General features: G+C 35.0%; 1 protein-coding gene across 4 annotated transcripts in view; it reads left to right on the forward strand.

Annotated features, from left to right (window-relative positions):
• LOC109192086 (putative late blight resistance protein homolog R1A-4) overlaps positions 1 to 17092 on the forward strand; it is a 93011-nt gene extending 75919 nt beyond the window's left edge. Inside the window, exons 3-8 of one of the 4 annotated variants that reach the window (XM_019342697.1) lie at positions 6903 to 7806; positions 13664 to 15256; positions 15377 to 15482; positions 15586 to 15743; positions 15842 to 15925; positions 17005 to 17092. In XM_019342697.1, the coding sequence (XP_019198242.1) occupies positions 6903 to 7806; positions 13664 to 15256; positions 15377 to 15433 (2554 nt within the window). In that variant the 3' untranslated portion in view covers positions 15434 to 15482; positions 15586 to 15743; positions 15842 to 15925; positions 17005 to 17092. The other 3 variants (XM_019342694.1, XM_019342696.1, XM_019342695.1) reach the window with 3 other exon arrangements.
• The last annotated feature ends 4423 nt before the right edge of the window (positions 17093 to 21515 follow it).

Below are 21515 nucleotides of genomic sequence, written 5' to 3' on the forward strand. Positions count from 1 at the left end.
ATATATATATATATATATATATATATATATATTTAAATGTAAAATTTTAAAATATCATGTGATATCTAATAACACAATGCTTTATAATATATGCTAATAGTATGTTGTGATGTTTTAATATAACAACCAATTTAGTATTATAAAAAAAAGTAACATTTCATAATTAATTTTAATGATTGATGTTTGAATTTTATCAACAATAAAAATACTTAAATTTTATACCGTGCATCGCACGGGACAAATACTAGTATCAACTAATTAATGAATAAATATTGGCAATACAATAATGAAGGTGCCTACTAGAGCAACTACAAAAATGACAAATATTCCTAGGAGAAGAAGGATGGCTGCTATCAAATAACTTCGAATCAATATAAGAGTTTGAACCGATGACTAAAAGTTTAATCGGGTCTTAAAATATAAATAAAATTTAAAAGATAGCACTACTAGTATTAATTAACTGTGTGATTAAAGTTGCCACAATATAATAATGCATCTATACTCTGACCATATGCGTGTGAAAGCAACTTTTTCCGGATTCTGAAAGCAACTTTTTAATTTATCAACTTAGGTAGTGATGTATGAGCTGTAAAGAAAAGTATAGGAAGAGGTAAAAACTGGTTAAATGGATTTAAGTAAGGGTTTTTTTTTTTGGTTAAATAGATTTAAGTAATGATGTTTTTGGAAATTTGAAAAATAATTTCTGAAAATCATTTTTTTGAGTTTTTAGTGTTTGGCTATGTTGGTTATGTTGAATCACAGAAAACATATACAGAAGTGTCTATGTAAGATGCCTTATCCAGCCTGAATATGATGAATCAAATACGGAAGGGTATGTAGAAGACTATTTGGTTGGGCTTCCTTTTCTTGAGCTGATAAAACTGAAAGAAGTCTCCAATGATTCATATTGCAAAGGCACTGACAGAAATTTTAGTGAGCTAAAATTCTTGTCCTTGGAGCTAAAAACTTCATTTGTTGGATATTTAATGAAGGGGAACAATTTCTTTATCTTGATATCTTAGTCCGTAAAAGATGTTGTTCGAGTTTGGAAGTGATTCCAACTAGCTTTGAAGAGATCATTCGATATAATGAATTGAGTTAAAAACTTGCTTCCCTTATGTTTGACTTCTGCCAATGAAATTAATGATGCCTGGCAAGAAAATTATAGATACAACCGCAATGCTATTCACCATGGTCTGTCTCTTCTCTTTACCAAATCTGTTATCAGGCCATTAAGTTTCTAATTTCTATTAATCCCGAGTACTGATATGCTTTTGCAGATTCATATGCTAACTGAAGAATAGCTTTGTTGGAAAAAATTAGCTTAAAATGGCATATTAAGTGGCTATTTTGTGGTACAATTATCAGTGGGGTCCACTTCCGATTTGGGTCGGATCAAAGTGGATTCGGATTCTTCGTAGTAAGACGAAGAGATTGATATATTGTACGCTCAAAACGGATAATGGGTGAATGAGATATTGATTCTCAAAGTGACCCATTTGAGTTGGGAAATGAAGGGAAAATAGTGGACTTTGTCCCACATTGGTTTGGAAACAAGATTTGCCCCCCTTATATACATGAGCTCTTTTGAAGCTTATAGAATTGCATAGCATAGAGGCTCTCTCGTGCGGGGGGGAGGGGGGTGCAAATCAAAATCCAACTAGAGGAGATCGAAACGACTTGATTCAAGCCCGAGCTCGCGTGCGCCCGCACCTGCGGGCACGAATGTCGTCCGGAAATTGGCCCGACCTAAGTTATGCCAAACCTCTTGCATCTGTGACCACGAGATGTAATACCCACAACCTTATAAATAAAATATATATATGTTTAGTAAATGAGGTCAACAAGTCAAAGCTTATTAAAATTTAATATTAGATAAAATTACTAAATTACCCTTCTCTACCCTTAAAGATTAAGGAATCCCTTGGTCTTGGAGAAAGATATCTTTTAAAAGAAGATAAGGGGAGTTGACTAGAGAGAGATAGGGGAAGGGAAGACCTTGAAGCTTGGATCTCCATCTTCTTCAAGCTTAGATCTCTAAGATATTGGGTATTCTAGGTGAGTTTAACCTCTATCTTTTACTCATTATGAGTTGGGTTTATCTTTGGAGCCCTAAGATTGATATTTGAAAATATTAGGGATTTTGACAAGGAGTATTTGGGCAAGCTAAATAGCTAAGATTTGAATGTTTTAGGTAAGTGTGTATTTCTCTCAAAACCATTTTTACCCTATACTATAAATTAAACTTGTGATTTGAGTTGTATATTGAAATTTTGAGCTGCGTTTACTGGAATTGTTGTGAACTGTGTTTCCGGACAGGAATTGTTTACTTATATAATCTGGACTGGAATAGTCATCAAGTGTAGAGATGGTAGAATGGCTTGTGGTTGTTGTGTAGGTAGCAATAGGTTGTGGGTTTTACTCTGCGTGTTAACATACCTTATGTTTATTTTTCTGTATGTATTACATGCTAATAAAATGGATTATTTGTTTAAAGAGAGAATTGAACTCCTAACCTCATGCTTATATCAACTCAAGTTCTTCCAACTAAGCCATTTCAATTCCTTTGAAATTACTTCGGTTTAATAAACTATTCTATGATTTTTAAAGAGTTATGTACTAAGAAAATTGTTATTTTGAGAATGGTTTATAACTTGCATATTTCGTAGTTTGATAAACTTATTATCTACTTTGGAAATATGTACTTTGTTATGTGACTTTAAGGAAATGATTTTTGCTACATCGGGCTATTTGATTATAAGAACTATTTTGAGTGTTTGATTAAACTCATGAGGGAACCTACATTTTGTTGTTTGTTTTGTTTGGCTTGGAACGTTCCTAAATGCTCATTCCGAATCGTCGAGCTTGACTCATTCCGAATCGTCGAGTCTTTTGAATTATTTGTTGGAACGTTCCATCTGGCTCATTCTGAATCGTCGAGCCTGACTCATTCCGAATCGTCGAGTCTTTTTGGACCATTATATCGATAATGGCATGTGCCACAGAATATAATGGTGGTTGTAGGTTGCCAATGGGTCATATGTTAAGGAATGAATTGTGCTTTTGAAAGTATTGTGTTATGAAATATTGTTGATGCCCATGTAGCTAAAGTTTCTTGTTTTGTGAGCTTATGTATTGTATGATGGAGTATATTATGACTTCGATATGGTTTAAAGATCAAGTTTTGCATCTAGTTATTACTCTAAAGCTTTTTGTATATTATTGGGGTTACTTGATCCGGGGTTGAGAGGAGTACCACTTACTGGGCATTAGCTCATTATTTGTATTTGTTTTTCCTCATGTTTCAGAGTAGTTAAGACATGTGAATAGCACGAGCACAAGTGGTGGGGTCTCGAAGGTGACTTTTGAAACTTGGAGACTTAGTCCTAGTTTTGGAGCTTATCATGGATTTTCGTTTATTTAGACATTCCCTTTGACCCTTTGTGTTTTTTGGTAGACCATTGTGCTTGGCTTTGGTGCTTGTGATGCATTTTGGACATACTACTCTTGATTGTAAATATCTAATAGTGGATTTGATGAGTTTTTGGGAAGAATAGGTCGATTATATTTTGTCATTTTGGGTTGTGGAATTATTGTATATTCAAGTGTTATTATGAAGATTCTGAGAGGTATGTATGGTTAGGCTTCGTATTGTTACAGGTCTTCACGTAACAATACGGTCGGGTCATGTCCTAGAGGTGGGGCGTGACAGCGCACGAGAGATGTACTCTCGTGTGAACCTGCACCCCAAAGGTTGTTGCCTGATCCGTGTGCTCTCGTGTGAACCTGCACCCCAACGGTTTGAAACCCGAAACCCAAAAGTTCAGCCTGTTGTGAACCTGCACCCCAACGGTCTGAAACCCGAAAGTTCAGCCTGTTGTAAACCTGCACCCCAACGGTCTGAAACCGAAAAGCCCCAACGGTCTGAAACCGGAAAGTTCAGCCTGTTGTGAACCTGCACCCCAACAAAGTTCAGCCTAAGTTCAGCCTGTTGTGAACCTGCACCCCAACAAAGTTCAGCCTGTTGTGAACCTGCACCCCAACAGATTAAACTCATACGGAATTAATACTGTTTTAATTCCAATTTTAAATTCTGAGTTTAATCCTACTTAGTGGATGACTGTTACAGGTGTCTTAGTGAGTGACTATTACAGGTGTTACACAATTGGTTTTAATACCAATTTAATGGTCATGTTGAATGCTAGCACTCCAACATCCCTATATAAAGAGAGGTAGAGCAGTAGCATTTTACAGTACAGAAAACGAAAGGAATTCCAGTAGCTTTCAGCTTCTCAAAACTCTGCTTCTACTCTCTTCTTTACCAACTAGTTCTCTACTTTGCTTTGTTTGCCGGGTTCCTTGCTTAGGTGCTTAAACAAGGAATCGTAGCACGTTTTATCCTGGGAAACCTAGGCTACAACGCTCCTGGCACTTGTGGGAGGTAGCAAATAAGGTTTTAAGGAAAAGAACTTTGTGTTCGAACTCGTGCTAAACCTATATCCAAACACTTCACCTTTTCCTTCCCAGTTTTTCTGTTTTCCCATATAATATTAATCTTTTCGTAGGATTATTATTTTTGGGATTTTTCAACCATATTACCCAACAAGCTTATATGAAATTCCAAACTGGGAATCTGCTAGTGCTCAAGTATTAAAGATGTAGAGGTAATTAGAGGAATTCCAAAACTCACACCTCTTTGATGGCTAAGAACTCTATTTTTATGAAGATGATGATGATATGTGTGTTGCATTCCTTTCAGTGTAAACAGGGTCGGTAATGAGTGCTTTTGCTTTTGCTTTTTTAAGTGATTGGATTGTGTTGTGTAATGGAAGAAAAATTTGAGTTTGTATGATTGGGGTGCACTATTTGAATTGCTTTTGAGTCTTCCATATCCTCTTTGCAATCAAAGGAATGCTTTGTACGTATATGGTAGAAATGTGACATTTTCAAGAATTTGACATCCCTGAAGTAATATATGACATACTTAGCTTGAAGCAAACGCTTTGGTAGGTTCTTGATGGATTGATCATGGAAGAGGTTAAGAAATAATTGACAGTTTAACACTTATTGTGATTATTAAAATTGAAAAGATTGTTGTAATTCGACCTATCAAAACTCGTTAGTTCTCACGTGATGTTTGCACCGTAATTCGTCCAGAGGTTCGTATATGTGTATGCATTTATACGTAAAGAGAGAAAAGGGAGAAGAAGAAGAATAACACCAAATGTAGGGCACAACAATATGTGTCTCATTTCATTAGCCATCACTCCATTATATAATGTTTCATACAACCTTTCACACACTCAACATAAATCATGTAATAAGTAAAGGCTAACTCAAAAGTAACAAATTTAATGGGCATAAAAATGAAATATTTATAACAAACATAATTAATGAATTGTATGATTAAAAATTGCTACAATAATACGAGCTTTCTTATGTGAGTTTGTGAAATGAAGTTTTCAATTATCAACTTTAGTGGTGGTGTATGGGTGTAAAGATGAGTGGATGGGGCCACAATAATGCAAACATTTTAGCTATCACTTTTTTTTTCTATTTTTTTTTTAAACATGCGAAGGAGATAGAAGGATTAAAAAAAGAAAAAAAAAAAGAAAAAAGAAGATGAACCTTAATCAAACATCGAAACAATTAGAAAAAAAAAATTTATTCGTTAAAAAGCTTATTGGAGGAACTTAAAAAAAAAAAAAAAAAAAAAAAAAAAAAAAGAACTGTAATTGAAATGCTTATGAAGTTTGGTCATTCAATTAGTGCAAGAGGGCAAATTATGTTGTGCATAGTGCACACGGTTGCAAAAACGGTGTCGTTTTACTTTTTTAAAAAAATCATTTTTTATTGCCGTTAGTTACGTAAACATATGTTTATAATTTTATAATTTCACATTCTGAATGTATAGTTATGAAGTTATGGATGTGTAGTGATGCAATTTTGAATGTGTAGTTATAGAGTTATGGATGTGTAGTTATGCATACAATTCTGAATGTATAGTTATAAAGTTATAATTTCACATTCTGAATGTATAGTTATGAAAATTATGGGTGTGTAGTTATGCAATTCTGAATGTATAGTTATGAAGTTATGAAGTTATGGATGTGTAGTTATGCATGCATTTCTGGTTAATTAGTTTATTCTTCCTAGTAGTGAAGTTGAAGAAATAGGAGGCTGCGAACGTGGCACATGCTGATAACTCAAATTATAGTGAAGTTGATGTTCTAGCAGTTAGTAGTTACTAGTGACAAGTTCGAACATTGTTTGGATTTGTGGGATGTTTCCAGACACTAGATGAGGATGTGAGTGATGCTATAGCAATGGACAGCACGGGTGTTGGGTGGGGTGAGGGCTTAGAATGAGTCGCAACCTATATGGCAAGTCGACGATTGGGGGTGAACAACTTGGGATGAAGGAATTTGTGAGCATGCACCGGGGGAACACTAAATGGTGTGTGGTGCATGTAGTTGGCTAGTTGATATTCGCATGAGTTGCAACTGGTATGATAGAGGGGCGAACTATTTGGCAAGTTTGTATTAATGTTAGTAACATTAGCTAAAAAATATATTATAATATTTATAAAAAGATGTTGTATAAACAATAATTTGTTAGGAAAAAAATAAATGAAATTCATATTTTATCTTTATTTTTTAAAGGAAAAATATACACTTAACATAAAAAGAGAAATTTACTACAATGAATAATGCCCCTCTGTATCTGGCATTTTCTCTTCTCTTTTCTTCTCAAACACAGAAAAATAGTTGAGCTTGAGTGAGTTAACCTAGAGAGATGGCCATTGTTGCTTTAACTTCTCTCATGTCAACACTTGAGCTTGAGTTTTTGAAGTTCAACTCAAGGTCAAGGCCAGGGGTATCAGTTGATGAAGATGAAACTCATGAAAGTGGGTTGATGTGTTGTCTGCTGAAGCGCAAGCCAAGCAGCCCAAGCGTGTCTCTTTATGGTCAAGTAAAAATGCTCCATAAAAAGCTTTGTTCTTTGCAGGCCTTTCTTGAGAAATTCAAGCGCGGTGGTGGTGGTGCTAAAATCAATGATTTGGAAATCAAAATTAGAGACTTTGCGCTCAAAGCTGAAGACCACATTGAAATACAAATCAGCAACTATCTTGTGGCCAAAGATGGAGGGCATCCACAAAATGCTTCTCAGGAGCTCCATCAAACCTTGCGAGAAGCGGCAAAAAATGCAGCAGAGTTGCTGGAGATGCTGAATGAAGAAGATGATGAGGTCGGGCCTGAGAATGTTAAGTTGACTGGATCCTCACAGTCACAGTGCTTTGAGGGCAGAATAATGGTCGGGCGTCACCGTGATCGTACAGCGATAATCAACTCCCTCTTCGACGAATATGGAGAAAGAGTAATTGCAATTGTTGGGATGATGGGTATAGGAAAGACTTGTTTAGCCAGAAGTATCTACAATCATCCCTCTGTTGCATCGCATTTCCAGGTACGAACTTGGATTACTTTACCTCAAGAATACCAGCATGTGGATCAAACACTACGTGATCTTTTGTCGTCAATTTCCGGAGTAGAGCCTCAGCCAGATGAAGTTTATATTAGTCGTTCCTTAAGTCCACTGCAATTGGAAATATATCAACGATTAGCACGTCGGAGTTGTCTAATTGTTCTGGATAACTTATGGGACAATTCAGGTTGGGGACATATCAAAGATTGTTTTCCTTTTAGTCTCAGAAGTCGCATATTAATAACCACAACGCACTTCGATCAGAAAAGCTATGCTGATATATATTGTTATAAGCATAACATGGCTTTTCTGGATCCAAAGGAAAGTTGGGATCTATTCTGCAATATCCTTTCTCCCAAAGAATCTATGGCACCTAAATTTGAAAAAATTAGGAGTGAGGTTTTGGAGAAATGTGAAGGATTACCACAATTAATTGTTGAAGTTGCAAAGCGTTTGTCAAAATGCAACAACATACAACAAGAATGGAAGAAGATTGAAAAGGAATTAGAGTTGCTGGGAGTTCTAGATCGTAGTGTACTTGCTCTCATATTCAATCAATTGCCAAAATATATGAATGTTTGCTTTCTATATTTTGGAGTCTTCCCAAAACGCAGTGAAATCTCAGTTAAAACGCTTATTAGATTGTGGGTTGCTGAGGGATTTGTGGAGCCGTTGGAGCATAAAGCGTTGGAAAATGTAGCTTATGAGTATTTACAAGAGCTTGTTGATAGAAGTCTTGTCTTAATTAGCAGCCGGAGCTCACATGGCAAAATTAGGACTTGTAAGATGCATGGTAGCATGCATACTTTCTGTGTAGGAGAAGCTCAAAGAGGAGGTATTTTATGTGCAGTAAATATTATGCAATTTCCAGGAGTTTCATTAAATGCATTTGCAAATTCATGCCGTTGGTTGAGTTTATACACACATAGTTTTGACTATTATGTGTTGTTTGATACAATTAACTCTCGCTCCATTTTCTTCTTTCATGAAAATCCTGAAATTTCTGTACCTCTCAAGCTGTTAAGAGTTTTGGCTTTTGTTCCACCTCCATTCTTCCGAAGAATGCAAATGCATTTTGGGGATTTCATTTTTTTGAGATACATATCTGTAGCACAATGGTTTGAAGGTCTGGATTATATAGTGTCAATTAACTCTAATTTGCAGACTCTTGTTGTTTCCGGCAATGAATCACAAGCTGGAGCATCTACTGTCCGTTTGTCATCCAAAATTTGGGAGTCACCACAGTTGAGGCATCTTCAACTTGGCAATTCCTATACAGTAGATCCTCCAAGCGTTGATAAGAAGAGTTTTCAAACATTATCTTGGGTGAGTCCAACCTATTGCCGAAAGGAAATGTATAACAAGTTTACAAAATTAAAAGCATTGAAAATTTTCCTTAAAGATGACTTAGAGCTCAACTGCACTTGCGGATCTTGCAGTAATCCCATCATTTTGGATAATCTTGACTATTTGGAAAGGCTTGAGAAGTTAACAATTTCAGTTTCTATTAACTGCACTGTAACCCTTCAAAATCATCGGTCTATGTTTCCTTTCCTACTGGAGAAGTTGAGGTTGAGTGGGCTTAATCTCTCTGAGAGGCATTTAACACTAATTGGCATGTTGCCCCTGCTTAAGGTGCTCAAGCTAGAAAATTCCTTCCATGGAAAAGTATGGGAAGTATCAGAAGGAGGATTCTGTCAGTTAGGATTGTTGCTTCTTGAAGCTAAAAACCTGGAGCAGTTGAAGGCTAATAAATATTCCTTCCCACATCTCCAGCGCTTAGGTCTAAAATTCTGTTATTGCCTGGAAGAGATCCCTCAGAGTTTTGCAAATATTTTCTTGCTGTGGTCAATTGAGTTGAAACAGTGCAGCCCTTCTGTAGTCGCTGCTGCCAAGCAGATTCTAGAAGGACTGCATCCCATACGAAGAAGAAAGTTTAAGGTTAGAAGCTATATCATGCTTTATTCATAATTTTTTTTTTTTAAATTTTCTTTTACATTCTTTACCAAAGCTGTTACTATTTTCTTTTTCTGATATCATTTCATTTCCAATATTTTTCCATAGCTCAAAATTGACGGGTCTGAATATGAGGATTCACAATATCCCCAAGTAGAAGATGACTTGGCCGAGATCACAGTGAGCTAACTGTTATTAGAAAAATGATATGATACATATCTGCCAATTAATTCCTACATACTATTTGTTATATTATAACATGACTAGTTTTCTGTCTTCTTTTTCAAAAAAGGCATTTTATATTCTTTGACAAACAAATGTTTCTCATTTGCAGGGCATTAAGGATAAATTTCCTTAATCCCAGATATTTGTCAGTTCCGTGAAACCCTTGCCAGTGTGCTTGAGTTAACTAATGTTGATGTTTCTCAAAGGAATCGTATATGTTAGTGGCTGTGGCATGGAGGTTTATTCATCTATTGCCTATATGAGATGATGAGATGACTTTACATCTCTGTTTATTTTCTGTTTTGCAAATATATTCATTCTTTGTTTTGATATGCTTTTGCAGATTTGTGTGGTCATTGAATATGTTGCAGAAAAATTTCTAAATTTGGAAGCTGGTTGTGCTCAAGCTATTGGAGTTCCAAAGGTAAGAGGAATTGCTTGGTTATTTTGTTTTGTCTCATCTGATTGATATTTGATTTGCAAGGGCAAGGCCAATTAAGTATAATTTTGAAAACTTCTCCTATTAGAATTAGCTATAAATAGCCTCCAACTAATGTATCCTGTATTGCTTCAAAGCAAAGATTTGATAGTGATCTTGGTTTTAAAGAAAGGGCTCAAAATCTTGAAGTCAGTCTTTAGGTGATATGTAACCATTTTATTTTAACTGAGCGCTCGTTTTACAATTACAATATGAAATAATCTCCCAAAACTCACACCTCTTTGATTGCTAACAACTCCACTTTTATAATGCAAAAAATTTGAGGGGTTAACTAACCACTTAAATGGTAGTGATAAATGGTTTACTACAATGCAGTTAAAGGTTTAATTTTGTGATGATGATGATATTTGTCTTGCTTTTTTTTTTTTTTTTTTTTTTTTTTTTTTTTTTAATTTTTCCTTGTAAAACAGAGTAGTGAGGAGTAAAGGAAAATATTGGTAGGAATCTATGAAATTTATCGAAGCAAAATTGAAAAGGTTTTCCAGCAACTTGGAGAAAAATATACTGAAATTTCTTTCTTTTAAGACTTACGATGAATGTGGAGTTTTATGTGATACCTTAATATCATATCTGCAAAGTTATAGATGTAGATGTAGTATGACTTGGCCAAGATCACAGTTTAGTTAACTACTGCAAATATAGTATTTGATCTATTATAAAACATGACTGGTTTTCTGATTTCTTTTTCAAAAAATGCATTTGATATTCTTTGACGGTTTGTCGATCATTTGCAAGGCATGAAGGGTAAACTTCCTCAATCTCACATAATTGAGAGTTGTGGGGGTTCCTTGTGGAAGTAAGATGCTATTGCAGAGTATCCAAAATATGCTAATAGATGGCATTGAAACATGCGCTCAAGAGCTCTGCCAAATGGACAACAATATAATGGTCAGTTTATCCTCACCAAACTTTGAAAAGGAGATCAATAGATGCGCGTTGGTCATTTGTACGTGATGTACTGTCATTGGTAAAACCCTTGCCAGTATGCTCAAGTTAACTAATTTTGATGTTTTTCAAATAAATCATGTTGGTGGTTGTGGTATGTGTTAAAGCAGTGAGAAGCATACCTCTGTGTAGCTCTCTCTCATTCTGTGTGTCTCTAGGGTTAGTCAACCACTCCTTAAATACAAGCAGATTCTAAACTGATATGGTACGCCAATATTTAGTTTCCTAAAATATGGGATACTCAATCACACAGAATATTCTATAACACTCCCCCTCAAGTTGGAGCAAAGATATTGATCATGCCCAATTTGTTAGACAACTAACTGACTCGGGTTCCAGTAAGGGCCTTTGTGAATAAGTCCCCGAGTTGTTCTCCTGTCTTCACAAATCCTGTGGAGATTAACCCTTGTTGTATCTTCTCACGTACAAAGTGACAGCCAATTTCTATGTGCTTAGTTCGTTCATGGAACACCGGGTTTGATGCAATATGAAGAGCAGCTTGGTTATCACACCATAGCTTTGCAGGAATTGGAGCTTTGAAACCATACTCATACAAAAGGTTGTGTATCCACATCACTTCACTTGTTGATTGTGTTAGAGTAAAGAAACAGGGACAGTAGATAATGATAGGAGGAGGGCTTTTTTTTATTGAATAAGAAGGGAAGGAACGGAAACAAAACAAGGCTGCCAACAGATTGACACCTCCAGCAAGAACTAGTTCCTGCCTAGCTACTAGAGCTCAAAGGGAATTAAGAGAAAATTATTTGATGCCTACCTCTTACTAAGAGATTACATTTTATAGTGTCAAACAATGAACAAATAAGGGAAAAGGAGAGGATTGTGAGACTGATTTATTCCCTTTAAATCCCATGATTTAAGCTTTCCCATTTTCTATCTGATTAGCTTGATTTGCTGTCCCAATTTCCTGCTTCCCATTCTTGTCTTGAATTCCTCTTCTGCGTGAGTAAACCACCCATTTCTTTGGGTGTGTAACATTGCCATCCTCCAGGGAAACAACCTTGTCCTCAAGGTTGAAGTGTGGAAACTGCCCCCGGAAATCGGACACGTCCATCCATGTAGCATCGTCTTTAGAGCGGCCCTCCCATTGGACTAGAATCTGGGAAACTCCGTGCTGTTCACGAGTCTCCAGAATAGTATGCGGTTCATAACCTGGTTCCGTAACCGCCATGTCTCGGGGTAGGTCAGTAATTGGTGTATGAGTGCCTGCAACACGTCGGAGTTGTGACACATGAAATACTGGGTGGATCTTTGCAGTAGTAGGCAATGCTAATTTGTAGGCAACAGAACTGAATTTTTGGAGAACCGTGAATGGGCCATAGTAACGGGGAGCCAGCTTTTGGTTTACTCGATTGTGGAGTGTGGATTGGCGGTGCGGCCGGAGCTTCAATAGAACCTTGTCTCCTTCAGTAAATTCCAGATCACGCCGCTTAGTGTTTGCAACTTTTGTCATCCGATTCTGAGCCTTTTCCAAATTATAACGAAGTTGTCTGAGCTTGAGTGAGTTAACCTAGAGAGATGGCCATTGTTGCTTTAACTTCTCTCATGTCAACACTTGAGCTTGAGTTTTTGCAGTTCAACTCAAGGTCAAGGCCAAGGGTATCGGTTTATGCAGATGAAACTCATGAAAGTGGGTTGATGTGTTGTCTGCTGAAGCGCAAGCCAAGCAGCCCAAGCGTGTCTCTTTATGGTCAAGTAAAAATGCTCCATAAAAAGCTTTGTTCTTTGCAGGCCTTTGTTGAGAAATTCAAGCGTGGTGGTGGTGGTGGTGCTAAAATCAATGATTTGGAAATCAAAATTAGAGACTTTGCGCTCAAAGCTGAAGACCACATTGAAATACAAATCAGCAACTATCTTGTGGCCAAAGATGGAGGGCATCCACAAAATGCTTCTGAGGAGCTCCATCAAATCTTGCGAGAAGCAGGAAAAAATGCAGCAGAGTTGCTGGAGATGCTGAATGAAGAAGATGATGAGGTCGGGCCTGAGAATGTTAAGTTGAGTGGATCCTCACAGTCACAGTGCTTTGAGGGCAGAATAATGGTCGGGCGTCACCGAGATCGTACAGCCATAAACAACTTCCTCTTCGATGTCAACCAATATGACAGACCAAGAGTAATTGCAATTGTTGGGATGATGGGTATAGGAAAGACTTGTTTAGCCAGAAGTATCTACAATGATCCCTCAGTTGCATCGCGTTTCCAGGTACGAGCTTGGATTACTTTACCTCAAGAATACCAGCCTGTGGATCAAACACTACGGGATCTTTTGTCGTCAATTTCCGGAGTAGAGCCTGAGCCAGTTGCAAGTTGGCGATCCTTAAGTCGACTGCAATTGAAAATACGTCAACGATTAGATAGTGGGAGGTATCTAATTGTTTTGGATAACTTATGGGACAATTCAGCTTGGCAACATATCGAAAGATGTTTTCCTCGTGGTGGCAGAAATCGCATATTAATAACCACGACGCACTGTGATCTGGATATATCTGATTATATAAGTTTTTATAAGCATAACATGGCTTTTTTGGATCCAAAGGAAAGTTGGGATCTATTCTGCAATATCCTTTCTCCCAAAGAATCTATGGCACCTAAATTTGAAAAAATTAGGAGTGAGGTTTTGGAGAAATGTGAAGGATTACCACAATTAATTGTTGAAGTTGCAAAGCGTTTGTCAAAATGCAACAACATACAACAAGAATGGAAGAAGATTGAAAAGGAAGTAGAGTTGCTGGGAGTTCTAGATCGTACTGTACTTGCTCGCATATACAATGAATTGTCAAATTATGTGAATGTTTGCTTTCTATATTTTGGAGTCTTCCCAAAACGCAGTGAAATCTCAGTTAAAACACTTATTAGATTGTGGGTTGCTGAGGGATTTGTGAAGCAATTGGAAATTGTAGCTTATGAGTATTTACAAGAGCTTGTTGATAGAAGTCTTGTCTTAATTAGCAGCCGGAGCTCAAATGGCAAAATTAAGACTTGTAAGATGCATGGTAGCATGCATACTTTCTGTGTAGGAGAAGCTCAAAGAGGAGGTATTTTATGTGCAGTAAATACTATGCAATTTCCAGGAGTTTCATTAAATGCATTTGCAAATTCATGCCGTTGGTTGAGTTTATACACACATAGTTTTGACTATTATGTGTTGTTTGATACAATTAACTCTCGCTCCATTTTCTTCTTTCATGAAAATCCTGAAATTTCTGTACCTCTCAAGCTGTTAAGAGTTTTGGCTTCTGTTCCACCCCCATTCTTCCGAAGAATGCAAATGCATTTTGGGGATTTCATTTTTTTGAGATACATATCTGTAGCACAATGGTTTGAAGGTCTGGAATATATAGTGTCAATTAACTCTAATTTGCAGACACTTGTTGTTTCTGGTAATGGATCACAAGCTACTGTCCGCTTGCCATCCAAAATTTGGGAGTCACCACAGTTGAGGCATCTTGAACTTGGCAATTCATATACAGTAGATCCTCCAAGCGTTGATATGAAGAGTTTTCAAACATTATCTTGGGTGAGTCCAACCTATTGCCAAAAGGAAATGTATAACAAGCTTCCGAAATTAAAAGCACTGAAAATTTTCCTTAAAGATGAATTAGAGCTCAACTGCATTTGCGGATCTTGCAGTAATCCCATCATTTTGGATAATCTTGACTATTTGGTAGGGCTTGAGAAGTTAACGATTTTAGTTGCTATTGACTGCACTGTAACCCTTCGAAATCGGTCTATATTTCCTTTCCTACTGAAGGAGTTGAGGTTGAGAGGGCTTAATCTCTCTGAGAGGCATTTAACACTAATTGGCAAGTTGCCCCAGCTTAAGATGCTCAAGCTAGAAAATTCCTTCCATGGAAAAGTATGGGTAGTATCAGAAGGAGGATTCTGTCAGTTAGGATTCTTGCATCTTGAAGCTAAAAACCTGGTGCAGTTGAAGGCTAATAAAAATTCCTTCCCATGTCTCCAGCACTTAGGTCTAAAATTCTGTTATTGCCTGGAAGAGATCCCTCAGAGTTTTGCACATATTTTCAAGTTGCGGTCAATTGAGTTGAAACAGTGCAGCCCTTCTGTAGTCGCTGCTGCCAAGCAGATTCTAGAACGACTGGATCGAATACGAAGAAGAGAGTTTGAGGTTAGAAGCTATATCATGCTTTATTCATAATTTTTTTTTTTAATTTTCTTTTACATTCTTTACAAAAGCTGTTATTATTTATTTTTCTGATATCATTTCATTTCCAATATTTCTCCATAGATCAAAATTGACGGGTCTGAATATGACCATATGAGGAATCACAATATCCACAAGTAGAAGATGATTTGGCCAAGATCACAGTGAGCTAACTGTTATTAGAAAAATGGTATGATACATAAGTGCCAAAATGTTTTATATAGGTTTTCTGTCTTCTTTTTTCAAAAAAGGCATTTTATATTCTTTGACAGACAAATGTTTCTCGTTTGCAGGGCATTAAGGATAAATTTCCTTAATCCCAGATATTTGTCAGTTGTGGGTTCCTTCTAAAGATGTAGTGTCATCCGTGAAACCCTTGCCAGTGTGCTTGAGTTAACTAATGTTGATGTTTCTCAAAGGAATCGTATATGTTGGTGGCTGTGGCATGGAGGTTTATTCATCTAGTGCCTATATATGAGATGATGAGATGACTTTACATCTCTGTTTATTTTCTTTTTATTCATTCTTTGTTTTGATATGCTTTTGCAGATTGGTGTGGTCATTGAATATGTTGCAGAAAAATTTCTAAATTGGGAAGCTGGTTGTGCTCAAGCTATTATTGGAGTTCCAGAGGTAAGAGGAATTGCTTGGTTATTTTGTTTTGTCTCGTCTGATTGATATTTGATTTGCAAGGCTAATCAAGTATAATTTTGATAACTTCTCCTATTAGAATTGGCTATAAATAACCTCCAACTAATGCATCCTGTATGGTGTCAGAGCAAAGATTTGACAGTGATCTTGGTTTTAAAGAAAGACTCAAAATCTTGAAGTTAGTCTTTAGGTGATATGTAACCATTTTATTTTAACTGAGCGCTCGTTTTACAATTACAATATGAAATAATCTCCCAAAACTCACACCTCTTTGATTGCTAACAACTCCACTTTTATAATGCAAAAAATTTGAGGGGTTAACTAACCACTTAAATGGTAGTGATAAATGGTTTACTACAATGCAGTTAAAGGTTTAATTTTGTGATGATGATGATATCTTTCTTGCTTTTTCTTTTCCCCCTTGTAAAACAGAGTAGTGAGGAGTAAAGGAAAAGATTGGTAGGAATCTATGAAATTTGTCGAAACAAAATTGAAAAGGTTTTCCAGCAACTTGGAGAAAAATATACTGAAATTTCTTTCTTTTGTTAAGACTTAAGATGATTGTGAATCTGTTACATACAGGAAGGGCTCATGCACAACACGTGTTATGTTCAATAAAACCAAACATCCGACATTTAGGTAGAACAAAATAAAATCAAGAAGTAAAATAAAATTTGGGTAGAGGGTATACAAATTTCTGATATTTTAGAAATAAAAGATGTGGATTTTCAAAGAGGATTTCATGTGCTACTAATGTTGATGTTAACTAATGTTTGATGTTTTGCCAGTATGCTCAAGTTAACTATGGAAATAAAGTAGGGGGAGTTGTAATATATGTAAGTGTTGTTTAAGAAATCAAAGATATCAATTTGAAAAAGTATGGAGTTTTATGTGATACCTTAATATCATATCTGCAAAGTTATAGATATAGATGTAGTGATGACTTGGCCGGCCAAGATAACAGTTTAGTTAACTACTGCAATATAGTATTTGATCTATTATAAAACATGACTGGTTTTCTGATTTCTTTTTCAAAAAATGGTTTTGATATTCTTTGACAGACAAATGTTTCCATGAAGGTTAAACTTCCGCAATCTCACATGATTGAGAGTTGTGGGGGTTCCTGTGAAAGTAAGATGCTATTGCAGAGTATCCAAAATATGGTATTGAAACATGGGCTCAAGAGCTCTGCCAAATGGACAATATAATGGTCAGTTTATCCTCACCAAACATTGAAAAGGAGATCAATAGATGCGCATTGGTCATTGGTAAAACCCTTGCCAGTATGCTCACGTTAACTAATTTTGATGGTTTTCAAAGAAATCATGTTGGTGGTTGTGGTATGCATGCAGGTTGACTCATCTGGTGCCTATATGATCGACTGAGATGATGAAATGACTTTACATGCCTGTTTCTTCTCTGTTTTTCTGCGATCATATTCATTCTTTGTTTTGATATGCTTTTGTGGATTGGTGTGCTAATTGAATGCCTTGCTGGAAAGTTTCTAAACTGGGAAGCTGCTAGTGCTCTCAAGTTATTGAAAACTTGTCTTATTAGAGTTGACTATAAATAAATCTTATGCATCCTGCATGGCTCCAAATTAAAGCAAAGATTTTACAGTTATCTTGGTTTTAAAGAAAGAGTTCAAAATCTTGAAGTTAGTCTTTAGGTTGGTGATATGTAGCCATTTTACTTTAACTGACCACTCCTTTTACAATTACAATATGAAATAATCTCCCTAAACTCACCTTTTTCATTGCTAACAATTCTACTTTTATGGAGTAAAATTTGAGGGAATAACTAATTAACCAGGCCACTTTCATTTGAACAATTGACGAATCCAAGAAACTTATTGTGATTGCTGCTGCAGAGTATCCAATGGTACTGAAGCTTGGGCTTAATTAAGAACTTCCGGTCAAAAAGAGACTACAGGTTGCTGACTTCCTAACGTGATGGAGAACGTACGTTCTTGCACACTTATTAAACCAATCTTTTGGACGACTTTTCTCTTGGGTTTTGATACCTATCATTAGTGCTCTTGTTTCAAGCCAGTATTAGCCGTCTAGGCTGAGTCACTGCAAATGCCAATTTCTCAAGGAGAAAGTAATAAGCATCATATGAAATTAAACACCTTGTCCATACCTATATTCTGACTTTTAATATGCTTTTGTAGATTGGCACATATATATGCTAATTATGTATATGCAGAGTATTTATACATGTACGTATTATATGGAACACATACAATATGCATGTATTTTTATACTATTCAACCTTCTAATTATGTATCATGCCTTGAATTTTTGTTTGTGATTATGAATTGCTGGTATATACAAACTAGCAATATATGTCACAAATCACCTAACAAGAAGACTACATAAAACATGGCAATATTGTTTTTAATATAATCTGTCATCAAAAGTGATCATATGACGTGGGTTATCCGTTATCGCACAGATAACTTGAACAAAATGCACCACAATCTAGAAAATATATGCGCACTAACTTTCTAGCATGTGGTAAAGAAAATATGTCACACAACAAACATAAACCAATTAAATTATAAGTGCAACTAGAAGCTTGAAAGTCTATAAATCACACAACAAACATAAACTAATTAAATTATAAGTGCAACTAGAAGCTTGAAAGTCTATAAACTTATTTTGTTGGTTGACTTTTGAGTGTGTGTATAGGAGGATTAGATGGTTTGTTCATCCTTCAATTTCTTCCTTCTTTAATTCAAGTCAAATAGTGATGTGAAGAATTATTGATCCAAACACTCAGTCAAACTCATATTTTAATGTTATTATTAACGTCAATGGAAGAGAATATTGTTTGTGTTTTATCCTTTAAGGTAGTTATAAAGACATCTATATTATCAAATTGATATGTTGAATAATTTTGCTAATTTATATACTTTCTGTAGAAACATTAATATGCTAAGAATCGTTTAAGTTTCACTCTAGTGATAGTGTGGGGGTTCGATACTGAGAATTTTAGAGTTTGAAAAGATCTTGACCGACTAGAGAAGGTGTGCAAAGTGTACATGCAGGGGTAGGAACCTGTGGACTGACGGTGACTTACGATTTACCTCTTTCGACAACCCTTGAGCAGACTCTGGAGCTTAGCATTAACTCGGCGTAAGACGGAATACCTAATCTTGTATGAAAAAATGCTAAGAAGACAAATTTTCAAATTGAGCTATATATACATACATACATACATATATATATATATATATATATATATATATATATATATATATATATATATATATATATATATATATATATATATATATATATATATATATATATATTGAAAGGTTCCCGTGCGGATGAATGCTTCCTGTACGGATGTCCGGTGGATTAATGTGCGTGTGATTTGTACTCAGTGTGCGTGAGTGTTGTGCTTAATGTGCCTGAGATTTGTACTTAATGTGCGTGAATGTGTAAAATGCAGCAGAAAATATTGATGTCAGCTTCTTCCCCATCCCCAGTAGCCATTGCCCCCTCCCTGATGATGATGATGCGGAGGCGGGCTATGGTGGTTAAGAATTATGAGAATAATACAACAGAAATCCACACTTAGCTGCTGTGCAAATTTTACTGTGCGTGCGTCATCTATATAAACATTCAACTGCACTGAAGGTAGCTGATAATCCAGAATTCATGGCCAAATTGAAGGAAGAAGTAACATTAAGCTTGGGCGTTAATGTGCCTGAGTTTCTGTTCTGCTTCCTTCTGAGCTCGTAATTCTGAAATACTCACGCACATTAAGCACAAATCTCACGCACATTAAACACAATACTCAGGCACATTAAGTACAAAACTCACGCATATTAACATGACGCATATTAACATGACGCACATTAAGTACAAATCTCAGGCACATTGAGTACAAATCTCACGCACATTAAGTATAAACCTCACGCACATTAATCCACCGCACATCCGCACGGGAAGCCACAAATGCACCTGATCCCTTCCCCATATATATATATATATATATATATATATATATATATATATATATATATATATATATATATATATATATATATATATATATATATATATATATATATATATATATATATATATATATATATATATATATATATATATATATATATATATATATATATACTAGTAATTCACCCGCGCGATGCACGGAGAAAAAAAATTATGTTATTATAAATATAAATAAAAAATTAGAAAAAATAAAAATATTTTAAATTGTTTAATATAATAATATTTTTGAGCTTCCATTGGTCAAGTAGTTATTATTTTTATAGAATACAAAATTATAATTAAAATTTTGTATGGTTAATATAATCTCTAATTATGTACATATTCAAATAAACTTATAGAGAGAATTTACATAATTACATTGATTTATTCTTGATTGTATTTCATCTATATTATAATTTTCACAATACGAATAATAACTAAGATAATTACATTTAGAAAGCAAATTTCAAATTTTGTATGAGTAAATTTAAACTCTAATTGAACACATTTTTTTATATGATTATATAATATATTCTTTATGCACATGTCATTCCATAAACCCAAATGTCATTTTATAAGTCCAAGACCACTTTTTGTGGAGATAATTCAAATGTATTTTTTTCTTTTAAAAGTCCTAAGTTTAGACATTCAGATAAACATTAAAGACCCATACGATATATACATTTACATATATTTAAATTTTTATTTATGGCTTAAATGGTTTATTTATTTATTTATTCTGAAGTCCAATAATTGACCCACGGCCATTTGCTTTCTTCATCCCTTCTCGCTTCTGCCATTTCTTTGAAGCATTTGAGAGGGAGAAAAATTATATTTAGAGGCTTGCATTAATATAATTGCACTGTTTCAGATATCGAATAGTCTTTCATCGAAAATTTAATTAATATTGTAATCCCAAGAACCACCATAAATAACAAAAGCATATCAAATAGACTTTCTTTCTAAAGACAGAGATTTAATTAATATTGCATTGTTTCATATTTTATATTAATCGGGAATCGAAATCCTTAATCTTAATATCATAACATTTAATAACTTCATTAATTCAATAAATGTAATCCTTTGTTATGAGCGAGAAAAAAAATAGCTATTTTATTTTTCAAATGTTGTGTTTTTTTTTTTTTTATAGTAAAAGATGTTGTGGCTATTTTATATTTTTAGCTAGTAATAATAATAATGTTGGTAATTAATTATAACATTAATGACTTCCCAACCATATAGCTTTATTATATGTAAGATTAAAGAATACGTGATTAATTTAAATACAATCAATAAATTGAGAAAGTTTTACTATAAAAATTTAAGATGCAAAGGACCTACTGCTCTAAGATGATATTTACTGTTCTTTTTTTTTTTTTTTTGGAGGAATGATATTTACATTTATACATATATAAATTATTCACTATTAGATCAATATAATAAGTTTCTAGAAGACCATTTATCTTTGTAGTAGAATCCTTGTTAAGAATTTTATTTCCTTCTAGAATTCCTTCAACCAATTAAAACACTCCATTTCTTGTACCTTGACTTTATCTTCC

This window comes from Ipomoea nil, unplaced genomic scaffold (assembly GCF_001879475.1).
Source record: "Ipomoea nil cultivar Tokyo-kokei standard unplaced genomic scaffold, Asagao_1.1 scaffold1768, whole genome shotgun sequence".
NCBI classification, from domain to species: Eukaryota; Viridiplantae; Streptophyta; class Magnoliopsida; order Solanales; family Convolvulaceae; genus Ipomoea; species Ipomoea nil.